At 40.2% G+C, this 16,054-nt stretch overlaps 1 protein-coding gene across 14 annotated transcripts in view; it reads left to right on the top strand.

Moving 5' to 3' along the window:
• The window catches only part of DNAAF8 (dynein axonemal assembly factor 8), a 102,978-nt gene that overhangs the window by 8,337 nt on the left and 78,587 nt on the right, over positions 1-16,054 (top strand). For all 14 annotated transcript variants that reach the window (XR_014698326.1, XR_014698327.1, XM_084537227.1 and 11 more), the window contains exons 4-9: positions 316-412; positions 834-972; positions 1,810-1,956; positions 2,784-2,849; positions 5,593-5,958; positions 7,577-7,736. Coding sequence is in view for 12 of the 14 variants with exons in the window: in XM_084537227.1 (XP_084393353.1) it covers positions 316-412; positions 834-972; positions 1,810-1,956; positions 2,784-2,849; positions 5,593-5,958; positions 7,577-7,736 (975 nt within the window). In the remaining 2 variants the exon portion in view is untranslated. The remainder of the gene's footprint in view (positions 1-315; positions 413-833; positions 973-1,809; positions 1,957-2,783; positions 2,850-5,592; positions 5,959-7,576; positions 7,737-16,054) is intronic.

Here is a 16,054-nt window from a genome sequence, read left to right on the forward strand (position 1 = left end):
TTGCCTACGCAGAGCCTTGCCAATAACAGAAAAAGCCCTGTTCAAGCAGTACATATCCCTTTGCCAGTCATGCCAATTTTTGAGGCTTGTGTTTAAGCAGCTATATCCAGAGTGACCCAGCAGTTCATGTACTAGCAGGTGACACTAGTGCAGTGCTCAGGATAAGTAAGGTAAAATTTTGTGTCACTTTTGTGTTTATGTAAGGCAGAAGAATCAGATGGAGTTATCACAAAGTGTGCAAGTCAAAGGAACTCTTATTTAGTAGCAATCTTTTGGTGGTGAATTTTCCTTCACAGTTTGGTTCTCTTCTTTCAGAATATTGAGAAATGGGATCTAGACAAGATTCTGGAGGAACAGAAGCAGCAGAAAGATAGCACTCATGCAGAATTTGCCTTCTCTTCAGCAGATCATGGTAATACTGCTAAATTAGTACCAACTTTGCTGAAAACATAAAAATAAAGAAAACTCAGCTTCATATGTTCAAATCATTCCTGCAGCATCTTCTTGAATGTTGAAACCATGGTAGCTTTTTGACTGCCTCTTTAAAATGCATTTTTTTTTTTTAACCGATTAGCTTCCCTTAAGATTCTGTCTTGCTTTTGTAGCTTGCAAAAAGTGCTTTGTGGCCTGTCATAGCCTAAGAGTGAATCAGAGGCAAGACAGATAAAGGTTTGGAGTGAATTTAGTGAGAGGTGATTTACATCAACAGTATTTTTATCCTCCTTCTTCTGACAGGCTGTAGAGAAAGGTGTGCTATTATAACGGGGAAAGGGTCTTCTGCCACTGGATCACCCAATATACCACAAATGGTGATTTTTGTTGTTGTCTCATAGAGATCTTCAGGTGTAGATCGGAACATCAGCTCATGGAAAAACTAGCAGAGCTGTGTGGCCGGCAGTCCAGGACAATGTCGCCATGCCACAGGAGGCCATCAACCAAGATCTCCTCTCAAGAAGAGCAAAAGAATAAGAAGTAGGTCCTTTGCTCCAATCGTCATGTACAGTAGGTAGCTGCAATTGGTGGTAGAGATGCTTGGAAACTCATGGTGTTCTCTAGGTTCTTTTCTCTCTAGCCTCTGCAGAAAGTTTGTGTTGTTGTTGGAATATGTTGTAGTGGCGTTAAAAGACAATGACTCAGTCATTCATGTACGTTTGATAATGAACAGGCAGTATCCTGCCACCTGAGCCTTCTCTACCAGTTCTGTTTAGATCTTGCCAGACTTGAAATGAATGGGAAAGGAAGAGGAACAAGGCTGAGCAAATGATCATGGCCATGTGTTTTTTGTCATTTGGGTTAATTCTAAGGCTTGCAGTTTCTCTTACTGGTCCTGATTTAGCTAAAATACTAATTTAAATACTAACGTTGCTAAAAGTCTCCTTGCTGGCAGAGCAGGAAGAGCCATGAAGATGACTTGTACTTTGTATGCTCTGAAGGATAAAATGGACTTGCCAAAGGAGGCAGAGAGGAAAAAGGGGCCTGGTTTTGCTAATTGACACTGGGATCTTGTAAGTTATTGGGTACAGTAACTGCCTCTCTTTGTTCTACAGAACAATTTGACAGCATCAGTTTTTAAGAACTAAATATCCCTCATTTTGCTGCCTGTGACCTGTATTCCTGGCGGGGAGCTGAATCTTTGAGTTGAGCTCTGGAAGGTGGTGGATAGCAGGCAAAAGAGTTTGAATTGGTGTGGTAGCCAAGCACAAAGCTTCTTTCACAGTCCAGTTTCAATCGTAATCTGTGCCCTGCAGGATTTCTCCTCAGGATAAGGGAGAGGATGTGTTTAAAAAAAAAAATGCTTTCTGTACTTAGGGATGTTGCCTTCCTGTCATCTTTACCAAGTTCTCCAAGGATGGACACGATGAGATTACCCTGCCTGCCAGAGCCTCAAACTGTGTACATTGATTTAAGAGATGCTAAACCACAGAAGTCAGTAACATTCCATGATGAGAACCAAAGGTAAATTCTGGCTTTATTATTAGAAGTCAATACCAAAGTGGGAAGTCGGAAGAAACCTTCTGTCTGTATCTCACATTTGTGAAATAAACTTTTAAAGTTTTCTCTTCTTACACACCTCTGTGACCTTAATAGGAAGGCACAGCCCATAGCTGAGCATGAAAGTATTTTGAGGAGAGAATATCTCAGAATGTGTAAAGGTGCAGGGATGCGGGCAACGCAGAAGGGACATGCAAATCATCTCTGGAATAACATTTAGAAAGTTTCCCATCTATGAAGGAGTGGGCAGTGATTGCACAGCAATGCTTGCAGCTGTCTGTTGAAATTGGGCTAGCATTTGACAGCACTGTGTATGAAATGGACTTCCTTGACTACATTCCTGGCAAGCAACTGTAGATGATGATTTCTCAGCCTCCTGTGTGATAAGAGGGCTCTATATAGACTATAGGAGGCCCAATTCTTCTCAGTCTGCAACACATTCTGGCAGATGTGTCCCTTCTTCAGAACTAACGGTGTTTGAGGTAGCTGTTTGCCTCCTTCTCAAGATGCCTACTTACTGCAGCAAGAGACTGAAAAAAACAGTCACCACAAGAAGCCTTGTTAATAAGCAGCAGAGTGCAACTAACACATTATGATCTAGAATTGCTTGAGTGTTGTTTGCTTTTTTTTTTTTTTTTGCCTTGCTGGAGTAATAGTGTGAAGACCTAAAGATCAGCCCTAGAAGTGTCTCCTGTTTTTCCTAATGGATCTAAATTTGCATCTTAGAATTGACTGAATTCTAACACACAGTTTGAATGAAGTCAAGTAACAGTATCTAATTTATTTCATAGTGCAGGTGACAGCTCCACTGAAGAAGAAGAGACTGTGACAATTAAGGACCAAACAGAAAGGAGGATGTAAGATTCTTTACCTTGACCCTAATTCAAGTGTTACAAAATTAAAATAATTCCCCTAAGAGTGATTAGAGTGAGAGCTCACATACTGAAATATCTCCATTCCTGGTTTTCACAGCAAAAGTGCCCAACCTAATAATGAAAGTGTTTCAGTCTGGACCCAGATCTCTGTTGCATGGTAAAGATAGTGAAGTTAGAAGCTGCTTGGAGTGAGATGGTATAGCACTGTGCTACTTTACAGCTGTGTGGCAGCAGCATAAAAGACAGAGTAGACATGGGTGGCTGGGAAACCTGACTCTTTCTCCAGACACATTTAAGTGACATGAGAACTGCTTTTAAATGACTTGGAACCAAACTTTGAAAATGTTACAGCAAATTGACTCAGACAAGCCTTTATTTTTAGCAGTAATAAAATAGGCTAGAATGCATGTTGACTTCGAGAGAATATTGAATACGTTATGTGGGCACAGATGCTCACAGTTCTCCTTAATTGTTTAGATATGTGTGTATATATAGTCATGGAATCCTAAAACGGAGATTCTTCAATAGGCACAGATGTCAGCCTTTTCCTGTTACTAAACTTAGGGCTTGATTCATACCCATAGGTTTTTAGACATACATTAAATGTGAAACAGGTATGTCAAGTTTTAAACATCTTACTGTATTTATCTTCTGTATTATATTTAGAAACCTGATGCATGTAAGTTCACGTTACAGCAGTACAGAGGACAGGCAGAACACTTTGTATTGTTGTGCCAGCCAATTATTCTTACTCTTTTTTAATAGTCTGAAAGAATAAATGACTTGGCAAGGAACAGAGCTGAATACTCAGCGTAACTTATGACATCTAATTCAAAACCATCAGAAAATGGGGATGTGATGATGCTTGGGGAACTCTCACTGTCACTGAGGCAAATGCAGAAGTTGCATCAGTGAAAATCTGGTGTGATGGAGAACAGCTTAGCTGAGTGGATTTTGATTTGTTTTAATGGTGTTAAAGTAAATACACAAATGAAACATGGCAAACATTATTCAGTTCTGTTTCTAAGAAAGCCTCATGGTCTCAGCAGCGCAAGATCCCGATCTCATCATTCGCATGGGTTCAGTGCTATTTTCACTTTTATCTGGATGGAGTTATTAAATAGGGCAATGTATGCCGTAGCGCAATATACCTACATGTTAAGGCCTTGAAGGGATAGTCTTATAGCCTTAAGATCTCCAGGCACTTCCTTAGCATGGAAAACACTCTGGTTTATTGCCAGAGTGGTCAGATAGTATAGTGCTAAAGATGGCACTGAACTATAAGGCTGTTCTCCAGTATATGCCCTTCTCCTAGAAGTCCTACTTTATTTTCTGAGTATACTACAGAAGAACACAATACAAGTTTGGGTCTCCATTTAATCATACCAGAGACGAAGGTCAATAACTCTCAGAGACTTGTTTGACACAAACCATTCTTTGTCTCACCTGGTCCATTCTTGTTTGACTTACTCTGTGACAAAGCTCTAAGGGCTCTAACTCTTTGCCTGAGGTCAGTGTTATCCTGCAGCTCTAACTGTTTCAGAACATTCTTCTAGACACACTGCTCAGGAAAAAAAAAGTTAGGAAAATAATCATCAGGAGCCCACATCTGTGTAGATGGGGTCTATTGTCACAGCCTAGAGTCCGAGTCACTCATCTTGTAAATGCTGAGTATTGTACAGTCCAGAATCATACTGAGTTGGAAGGGACCCACAAAGATCACTGAGTCCATCTCCTGCCTTATATAGGACCACCCAAAAATGAAGCCATATATCTGAGAGCATTGTCCAAATGCTTCTTGAACTCCAGCAGGCTTGATGCTGTCATCTGGGTATCCAGTGTGGAAGGTGTTAACGTGCTCACACTACTTAAGCATTCTCCTTAGTGTCACAGCTGTCAATGTAAATGTTGATCTGGTGGTTCTGGATTGGTTGATGTGATAGCAGGAGAAGTGAAATCCTTAAGGAGGAGGAAGAATACTCTCCATCTGGATTTTCTTTGTTCCAAGAACCACGTTTAGTTGGGATTAGTAGAGCACTATGATGCTATGTACTCAGACATACCACCTAACTGCAACATCAATATCCAACTGGAACAATCCGTCACTTAATCCATGTGCTGTTCAGCTACTACTAAAACAAGGTACATTTGCTACAAATAGATGACAGTCTTCCTGTAGCAGATAACCTGGGAGCTTCATCACTGAATGGAACTGCAAGACAAAATAACCGTATCTGCTTACGATGTAATGAGAGGACATTTCACAGCAGAATACAATCAAAATTCTGTACTGCTGACAATACAGCAGTCACAGTAACTTGGTGGAGGCATAGGTGAAATGAAGCTAAACACTTAAAAATCTTAAGTTATCAGAACTCTTCCTCTCTGTATTTGAGTCCCAGTACCCATATCCAAAGAAGACAAAAATTTGCAGCCCTTATTTCCATGCCAACGTTACATTTATTCAGGGCTCTTCTAGTAGTTAGTTGTCTCTTCTGCCTGAAATCCAGGAGAGGTAAGAAATACCTAGTAAGACTGGATTCACATTCTGTCACTGTGGTGTTACCTGTATGCTGGTGCTGCTTTTAGCAACAGCTATTAATCTGTGTAGATGTCCAGTCTTTGTTTTGAGCTGTTACTCATGAGAAGTTGTTCAGAGCATAAATTTATTCATGTAATGCTTTATCTTGATTTAATCTTTTTTTTTTTTTTTATTCCTCTGCAGGAGGAGTTGCTCAGGGAAAAGCTTGCTACTGCAACAACTCCGTACAGCCCGTAAAGAAGCCTCAGAGCTTCTTCATGATGCACCTACCCCAGCTGAAAGACTCAGAGGCACAAAACAAGATCCAGAAAGTCTGGAAGAGATGGGTGCCTCTAAACTCAGTCAAAAACAGTATCGTAAACTGAGAGAAGAGACAACGAAGGTGATTTCCAGGAAACTGAGACTGCAACCAGAGAAAAGAGATGTCCCCTTGTCAAGTCAGGGGAGCAATGGAGCTGACACAGAAAGAAAAAGCGAAGTAGAAGCTGAGAACATTCAACATTCAGGAAACGTTCCAGAGTCCCCTCTACCCGCAACAGAATTGCCAAGGTATTACACAAGAAAAGTCACCAGTGGTTTTGATTAGGGCTTATCTAATTGTAATTAGATAATTGTGTAAGACTAAAGAACATGGCTTATCTGGTATGTAAGTTGGAGCAAAAGGATGCGTCTGGTTTTCTTACCTAGAAAGATGGCCAAACTTGGCAGCTGTTGCTTAACATTTTAGAGGCTGCCAGACTCAATAGATCAGAGAATTGGCCTAGGATTAGACATGGCTTACTGTGGCACTTCTGACATGGTAAATTTAGATGTTTTCTTTAGTCTTGATTATAGGTAGGACGGTAACAGTATTGATCACCTTTATGAAGAACAAAACTGAAATTTACTATGCATAGCATCATAGAAGATAAGTCAGGAAGGGTCTGTCTCCCTGCACCAATATTGGGAGAGTTATAATCTAATTCATTCCTGTAACTTCTTTTTTATTTCCCCTGAACAAAGCAATTTTCACTCTGTCATTGAGAAAAGAGCAAGAGCTCAGTGGGGCAAAGTATAACCATGAGGACCTGTTTTTACCACAGGAGTTCCTTGGAAAGCTAGAAGAGAGAAATAACAATGGTAACAATTGAGGAAAGTGGAGAGTTTTCTCCAGTTACTTGGGCTTCTGCCTCCTTGGGCTTAATGAAGTGTATTCTGTGTAAGATCTAATTTTAAAGTGAAATCAGATGGCCACCTTATGCACCTGCCCAGCTATTTGGGAGATCTCCATTATTCTGACTTTTCAAAAGCTACATTCTGCCTACTATTTTCAGGGTGAAATTTAACATTTTGACTTTGATGTATGAGCCCTTGGAAAAAACGAGAATCTGCCTGCTCAGAGACTATTACTTTTTCAGTTGTCTACCCTATCACTTAAACATTTTAGCTGGCATGTACTCATTTTAAATGGCAGATGGTTGGTTATGGGTTATTCCTTCAAGAAGCTCCTGATACTAAAACTCACTGCTTCCATCAGTTCTATAAAAACTCCATTTTGTCTACCTGTTAGCCTGCTGCATAGATGGCAGACTGCAGCTTGGCAAGAATCTGAGTTATTGTTGTTGCTGAATAATAGCTCACATTGATTTTTAACATATTTCAGTTTTCTTTCTTGCTATTCTAATTGTGGAGTCACCTGGGGCTTGAAGGATTGTGAAGAAATTGAACTTCATGTTTGCTGTGGAAATGGCAGATGAAATCTTGCTCAAAATATAGAAAGATGGAAGGTCTTGCTTCAGGGGAAACTTGCCGCTATAATAGCAGATAGGAAAGGAAATGGCTGGAAGGCTGAGTATTTTGGTGTGGAGACGGGGAATGAAATCTCAAACAAGTCTCTGCTAAATGGCATTTTTCGGTCTCCAAACAGATTGTCACCACTTATCAGAAATTTGAGGTCTGCTCCTCTTCTTTGTTATTTCAGAGAGAGATGATCTCACCCAATGACAAGTTCCTGTGTCCCCCACAAACACCATAAGTGCTTTCTAAATCTATTTTAGCCTTTCACGTCACGATCCACCCTCAAGTGTATGGTATAAACATGAGAATAAGAAATGCAAACAGATGAACAAGGATGTCTTTTCTCCCAAGTAAAAAGTCAAAGCAAAAAAAGAATGTGTGTATTTTTCAGGACAGAAGAAAGTAAGATAGAACTATCTCAAAAGGAAGAACAGATGAAAGAGAAACACAGGAGACACAGATTCCAGGAGCAGCTGGAGAGATTGCAGCCTCATCAGTCAGTTACTGGAAAGCAGCCCATGGCAGAGAAAACACCGGTTTTGTTCCACATGGTTAGTAGTTCAGCATAGGACTGTCCAATTTGGAATGGCTTCCTGGCCAAACATGGATGTGGTTGTAGAAGAGAGAAGTCATTTTTATTGCATTATTTAAAATCTGTTGTGGAGCAGCATTACCTGGATAGATGAGCAGTCCTACAGCTCTTCTCCCACATTAATTATGTTTTTCTCTCCTTCCCTGTAAGGGGAGGGTTCCCTGTACAGCTGCCCACCAGACTTGATTCCTGTCATGACCCCATGCATCCGAACTTAAGTTGGAGGGCTCAGTGTCACTTACTTCTCTGGAGCCAGACGTTTTTTTTTTTTTTATAACTTTAGAAAAAGTGGAACACTTTTACTGTTGTACTTCTAAAGCAAAGCCTATTCTGAGTCCTGTCTGGTTGTTTGCCCCTCGAAACTTTATATTTCAGTTTTGTGGGTGTGTGTGAATAAGTAGTTGTTGAGGATTGTGATTTTAATAACAGATCTCGCTTTTGGCTGAAGCTCTGATTACAGGAGTATGAAATTAATCCTGATTTTTCCCCAAATCTAAAATATGGCTCAGAGGACAGGGTAGTTTTTCCTTCTGAGATGATTTGTGTATGTAGTCCTAATTCAGTCTTGCACTGATTTTAGAGGGTGCAACGCCAGCTGAGAAGGTAAGAGGAGATAAGAAACTCTAGAACTTGTCTATGATTACTCTGTGATGATTTTTCTGGGCCAGTAACAATAAAAAAGCTCTCATCAGTACAAAAGTTGATAGACCTTACAGCCCTAACCTTGGGAATGGACCATTTGGATATGCTTGTTTTGTAATGAATTGAATGCCATATTTCTGCAGATTAAAAGCTCACTTTTCCCCACATTGGATTAATTACTGTAAAGAAGTACAGGACTAACAGACGGATGGATGAATTTCCCCTCTATCAGCCTGCTTTGGAATAGACTGCACAGAGCTGTTCCCTTAGCTCCTTCAGTCCCTGGTGTAAAGGTTGTGAATCTAGTCTTCAGACTTGCTTCTTTCTCAGTCTGCCAGGAGGTGCTACCAGATTCCGGTTAGCCCTTATTAAAATGCAGACACTTTCTCGTCAGAAATATACTTGAGCTTTGCTATCTCATTCCTTGCAGTGCACTAAGTGATTGCTGGATTGTGTTGTATCCTGGTCATTTCCCATACTTGCTGCGATGAAGCCAATGTAATGAAGATGAAGGCCTGGTAATGTGGTTTCTCTCAAGTACAGCTCAGGGTGTATCTGCAGTGTAGTCCTGCTGTCACCAAATCACTGTGTAAATACACCCAGCTAGCCAATGTGGTGTGGTCACTGCTGCAAGCAAACCAGCTCAGAATTTACTCGAGTTCTGAGGCTTGTAGAAACTGCCAGGGGTAACTGGCACCTAAACTGACTGACAGGCTGCTTGGGGGAAACCTGCCCAAATTTCCAAGGTGCTATTGATAGTAACAAAATCAGTGTAACCCGTAATCTTTTATTACTGCTTCTTCGTACTGCAACTTTGCTCTTAGTTCTTCAGAAATACTCATTAAAATTAAGAATGAAAAACGGATCAGCATCATCCATCAAATGCAAGCCATTTATAAGATTACTTGAAATTCATTCTGACAGCACCAGTTTTTGTCTTTGAATTAGAACAGGTTTCCTTTCCTTTCTTTTTTCTTCTGCACATAGGAAGGCAGAAAAACTCGAATGTTTTGACATTTAAAACTAAAGGAGTGTAATTTGGCAGCTGTGTCGCTCAGTGAAAATATCTAATATCTATATATAAACATGTATATTGAAAGAACAAACCACAATGTTTGACAGAGTAGAATGCTTTGAAACTTGTTTTCAAAGTTCTTTGTTTTGGCAATGATAGATGTCAAGATCTGGAACGCTTGTCATGGTTTCCAGAATTCCTCTGACCATTTTTAATGTACATAAATAATTGAATTGAATAATAATCAGAGGGGAAGTTTAGAAACCCTGTAGTTACTGTAGCTGAGGTGCTTGGAAAGAATTGTAAAAATTTTAAAAGCTGCATTATAGTTACATTAGAGTTCTTGTCTAAAATTTGAAAGCAGTGAAATTCAGATTTAATATTACTGTCTCTTTCTTAACCTAGTTCAGTCAAATTCTGTAAGCAGCCTTGCTCCGTGGGATGCACTAATATAAATGAGATTCAGGTTTGGGAAGAACACTTGCAAAACTGCACAGGTAACTTAAGATGCTAAAAACTAACTTTCAGAGGTATTTCAGCATCTAAAGAAGGGGCTGATAGCCAATGGTATTTTCAAGACAAGCAAGTACCAAGTTCCCATGGAAATCAGTGGGCTCATTCTATGAATTCTGCCTGTCATTCAGATTTCTAGACACTTTTTGCAATCTGAACCAACTCTTATTTTCAAAAATGCATGGAAGAGCCTGACTTCTCCCACCTTCACCCCTCTGTTCACCCTTCCTACCTAAACTTTCAGTGAAACTTAAGACTGGCATAAGTAGATTTCTCCTGAAAATGGGCCCTTTAGCCACATTTTAACCTTTGGATCTAGTTCAGAGCTGATTTAAGGAACTGCAGCTCTGCTGAAAGCCAGCTGAGTGGTGATGTAATCCATGTTGTAAGGTCAGGTTGAATTAATAGCTTAAAGTAACATGTGCAGGTTTTGTTTCAGTATTTGAGCAGAGCATTGTTGACAAGGGAGATGGAGAAGGAATGCTGTACAGCATATAAAACAGTTAAATGAAAGATGTAAAATGAAATGGGTTTGACCTGTCATTTAATTGATGTTGTTTGGTATGATAGAATGACTTAGTACTGATGTTTATTTCTGTATTACATTGACATTAGATCCAGATAATAGTTGCTACTTTTGCTGGGCTCACAACTGATTTTTGTGTCAAGGAGCAGCACAAGCTACTGTGTAGAGGAAGATGAGCCAAGAGCTAAAGGTGCCAGCAAGGTACCTCACCAGCAAGGAGTGCAGTCCCACAGTGCCCAGGCAAGAAAAACAGAGCAGGTCCAGTGAGGGTAACCAGTTACCAAGTCTCTGGTGGTGAGGTAGGTCCAAGATCAAGGTGAGAAAGTCAAGTCAGGGTCAGGATTGGGTCCAGTGACGGTAAGCAGGGTCAGCCAACAGGCAGTGATGATGCAGTAAGGCTGTAGTGATGAAGAATGTGGCCATGCACAGGTGTAGCTGCAGTGTGGCTTGGTAAAGGATCAAGGGCAAGTGTCTCAGCTTAAATGCAGCTCCCAAGCAAAGGAGCAAGAGGCTGTGCTGTGTCTGAATTGGCCTTGAACCCAGGCAACTAAACCACTGCAGGGGGCCCTGATACTTTACATCCAGCTATAGATTTAATTTAACAGACAGCAAATGTCAGTTAGCTCTATGAAACTTTTATTATTAGGACAAAAACGTTGTTTTCCAATGGGGCTTCAGCTTGATTCTTTGTTTACCTTTATTGCTTTATCATGATATGGCAGAACACAAGATTGTGCAGTTTGAAAGCTATTAAGAACCACCTTGTTACCAGTACCTTTTAAACACTGTTTTATCTACCTTGTACAGTCAAACTGTTTGGAAAATGAATGCATTGACTCATACTGAGACTCTAATTTTTCTTGGCTACACATTCACTTTGGCTAACCTTGTGCTAGTAATTATATTACTATGATCATCGTCTTATTGCAGCTTAGCTTTACAGCTGGCTTACTAAACAAAAACAGTCGGGCATGCAACCGAGTCATTCTAGCTTAACAAATATATTATGCAGACAATTGCTTTCCAACCTGCAGATGTAAGACTCTATAGCCTTTCTGTCAAAATTGGCAGGGTTGTGGTTTTTTATATTAATATATCCTTGATTCAGCTCACTGATGTCAGGTAAAATTCTTAGACCAGAAGATTTTCTGCGTGCATTCCCACAAAGCTAAACTTAAAAGTACTATGGTCAAAACCTTCCTTGACCTTTTGCTGCCTTATTCTTCATTGGATCTGATGTGACTTTCACAGGAAAATCTCTGAAAAAAATCCTGGGAGCAGTGCTGAAGTATTTATTGTATGATTGGATACTGTGACAGTTACCCTGGGCCAGCACAGTATGACTGAAAGTAGAGGTTGATTTCCAAAATCACTAGAAATATTTTTAGTTCAATTACTGGTCCTATGTGGTTTCTTTTATGTAGAAGATGCCTTGATCTGCACAGTTTTCAGTGAATTGTTTTGATTCTTCACCTGTCTTACTAAAATAGGTGTCTGTGATTTTCATTACTATTGTAGAAGAGTCTTGATCTTTTTAATGCAGTAGTGTGACGACAACACTGGAAATTGCCTTTTTCTTGCATCTCACCTGAGCACAAAGAGTTGCTGAAGGAAATTGACTGCGGGTTCCAGGGTCCCAACCTAACAATTTACCAGCTGGACCATACTACTTTGGCATCTCACCAACTCTGTCGTGTATCTGCTTATGTGAATGTGCTTAGATTATGTCCTAAGCAATATTTACAAGTTTTCTGTTTCTATCACTTTGGAAGAGGCATAAATGAAAAATAATTATGATTTCTGCAGGTTATGAAATTAAACAGATAAAGCTATCTAATTTTATACACTTGCTTCAGAGCAGGGCCATGCTGACCAAAGAGGAAATGAAGGTGAAATTTATGTCTCAGTAGAAAGACAATACCAGGACCCTATCCACCAGTTATGAAAGGAATAGTTTTTATGCTGGTTCTGCACAGAAATGCCAGTTTTTCTCCAACAGAGTGGTGCCATATACATATTTGCAGAAATCAAGGAAAACTTGTATCTTATTTCAGTTACAATGATCTCATCACACAGTAACTGAACTTTCTTATATTTGTGTTACTCTGAAACTAATCTTGCAATGTTAAATCTCCTTGTGACCAAGTGTTGTTTTCATTTATGCTGGACCACGACAGTTACTACATTTGCACCTCTGTGAAGGTAACAGATACCAGCATTTAGCCCTTACTATTTTATTATAGCTTAAAACAATAAATTTTAAAGATTGCAAAATATTTCATACTCAGCCTTTTTCTGGCATCAGAACTGAATTTGGCTTGTCCTTCACTCCAGGTCTTCTCACTCTCTTGGTCTGACTCTGTTTGGGGTTGTGGCCAGCAGTGATGTGCCAAACAGCCAGCAGATGGCCCCTGAATTCCTCCCTTTTTGCACAGTGAGGTATTTAATGAGTTCCTGGAGCAAGATTAAAATCTCTTGTACTTAATGAACCTGCTGCCTCGATTCAAGAAAGGCTTAAAAATAAACTAAAGCAATTAGAGATGATGTAGTTAAATTTAGCTTGCAGAAACAGAAGGCCAAGGTTCCTGTTTGTACCACCAGTCCAGCACACAGGATTCAGAATAGCATGGAAGTTCCCAAGAAAATGTTTTTCTATCAAAGGCAACTGTTAGCTGGCACAGGGCCTGTATTTCTGGCCTCCTCTTCATCTTCCCACATGGTACCAGAGTAGGAAAATGGGAGGATTTGTTGGCAGAGTCCTTCGTGCTTAGGTTGAGTTCAACTGATTTATGGTCCCCTTGGTTGTGGTTAACAAGCTAGAGGAACTAAGGCTGCTACTGCCTCTGCCACAGCCCTGGATGTCGCAGATGCATCCTGAGGATTTGCCTTAGCAGGCAAAGCAAAGAATCTAAGCCTTAAAAGTCTTTGCCACAAACAACTTCCTTTCTACAGGCATTCTGCTTGCTTGCTCTTTGTGTTCTCAGAGTAATAAATGTTACTGGAAGTGTGTGCTTTGGCACGCTTTGGGCACAGATAAATGCAAGTCAGGAACTTTACATCCTGATAATTCTCCCAGTAGTTCTGTGCATGCAGCAAGAGCAGTTAAACATGACATACACTAATCCTGCTTTAATAACCTGTTGTCTGCTTCAGCAGGTTTCTCAGCCATGTTACTGCACCTGTGCACAGAACCAGGAGACACTCGCTCTGTACTGAACACAGCAGGACTAACAAAATGCTGTAGAGAACTTCTTTGCATTTAAATGTCCATACAGCGACCCGGTCTGGTTGTTTAGCAGGGGCTTCCACCTTTGTCCACTGTACTTACCAGCTATGGAAGAATGGGACAGTCAGGTCTTTTCAGAGATGAGATTTTGTGCTGTTTTTCTGATGGGAGTTTGAGATGGCCATAGGGAAATGTAAATTATTTAGTCCTTTATATTCTCTGACACATCTTGGAGGAAGTTAAAATGACTTTATTTTTGAATATACTTCTGCATGATCTTGACAGATGGGAACATTCATTGTTGCTCCTTAAGGGAAAGGGTAATATAAGTAAAAGGAATATAGTTTCCAGAATTACATGTGTGAACTTGCTGCCAGTAGAGGTCCTAACCACTCCTCTGTTCACATTAGAAGAATGGTTCAGATTAAACTTGAAGAGAAGACAATAGAGCAAGATGTCCATGGGCTAATATTTATTTCTCATTTAGAAGAGGGCAGGAGGAGAGAGAGCCTTTTTCGCACCTTGTGTCTCTTCAGGCCTTGCTCTTTGATAGGTCCTGTGTTAGCTGGCAGAAGGACCAGCTACAATAAGGTTGTAATGCATATGAACAAGTGCCAGTCAAATTTACTTATGTAAAGAAATACTTTCTGCCATGAGCATCTTTCTTGGAACTCCCAAATGGGAGTTCCCATTTCCTGGCCTTACCTCATGGTTGAGACCTGTGAGGCTATTTGTAGATGAAAGGAGGTTGAATGTGGCCTTCTGCTCTTCCAAGGGGCTGTTCAGGCATGCCTGACGCAGCTGTAATGCTATTGTTAAAGAAGCTTTACAGTTTAAACTGTATTCCTAGTTTTTCCTCATGCCTGCTTGCTTAGCATCATGACTTTGGTTGGACTACAGCCTTGAACCTTGACACGTAGGGGGATAAGCTTCGTTACAGCTTGTAAACACTTTATTACAGAAATAATTATAGAAACATTCTTAGTGGCAGGGCTATTGAAAGGAATTCAAGGCTTTGTGTGAAATTACCAAGTGGAAGAATCTTACAGTTAGCTTTATTTTAAAAACATAAAGCTCTGTCCAGCGATGTGCCAAGCACTTGGAGTTCCCACAAGATTTGTTGGAGATTGTAAGCACTTAGGAGTTCTCAAAATCACAGATGACCCATATTTACAGCCTAGAGAATTCAGAGGTCCAAAGGGTTGTATGCATAGTATGTTGCAGCTGGACACAAGATCACACAGCCCGTATGACAAGCTGGACACAATCCATTTATGAACTGGCAGCCGAGAGGTTGAAGAGCAGGCCACTTAAGCTCTGGTAAAACTTCTGGATAAATCAGCTGAGCTTTCAGCAAACCAGCAATGCTGCAATATGTTGTATGGATAGTTCAAACCAGTACCTGTTATCACGCTCGCTCTGCAGGGTGGCTAAACTCACTCTGAGTTTGGGCATGACACTGCCTCCCAGCATGGCTTTTTCCTATGTCCATTAGCGTATTGCCCTAATCAGGGACTTGGCAACATCACACTGGGAGGGACTTAAGTACTATAACTGTAGGAGCTGTAGAAGGACTCAAAAGAGACTGCATAGTTAGCTCCCCACTTTTTTTTTTTTTTTTTGGGGGGGGGGGTTTCCATAGACTATCAGAGAAATACATGACAAGATAAATAGGGTTTTTAAAATAGAAAAAAAAATACAGCTTTACCTAAGTTGATAAGCATATGATGAATTTCTTGGAGTATCAAACTACTCGTGTCCTTTTAGCAGTATTTAAAGCCAGCAGGGAACAGTTGTGAAATACCAGCCTAGTTTTCAGATGGCTGAGGACCGATTCCATGATCTATCACAGGTTTTTGAAGTGACTGTGTATAATTTCCTTCCCTGCTGCAGGTATGGAAATGACAGCATATTTCATTTGTGAGACAGTTTGAAATCAGCTGAAGAACAATAGAAGATAGAGATACTAGTGCTTGGATTTTAGACATGATGCTGTTTCAGTAATGTTTAAAAAAATTTTCTTAATCTTTCTCGGTAATTTTACTCTGCTCCTCTTTGGAGTATTTTACAGGCTTTTGATATTTAATTCAGTTAGCAGGGATCTAGGGTAAGAAAATGTTTTACTCACTTTGCAGTTCCATAGAGAAATAATCCATTCCAAAGCCAAGACTAAGGCAAAAGTTCCTAATTCCCAGTACTATGTTCACATGAAATGTGTAAGTAATTTAATTTATTTTACATATTTCAGCTGCTGCTTGTCAACCAGGAGTAGAAACTCAGTAGAGCAGGAGCTTTTTGTTATGTGTGCATAGAATACCAGCACAATGAGGCTGTGAATCCTTCCAAGCCTAAGTG

This window comes from Aythya ferina (genome assembly GCF_964211825.1).
Source record: "Aythya ferina genome assembly, chromosome: 15".
Classification (NCBI taxonomy): domain Eukaryota; kingdom Metazoa; phylum Chordata; class Aves; order Anseriformes; family Anatidae; genus Aythya; species Aythya ferina.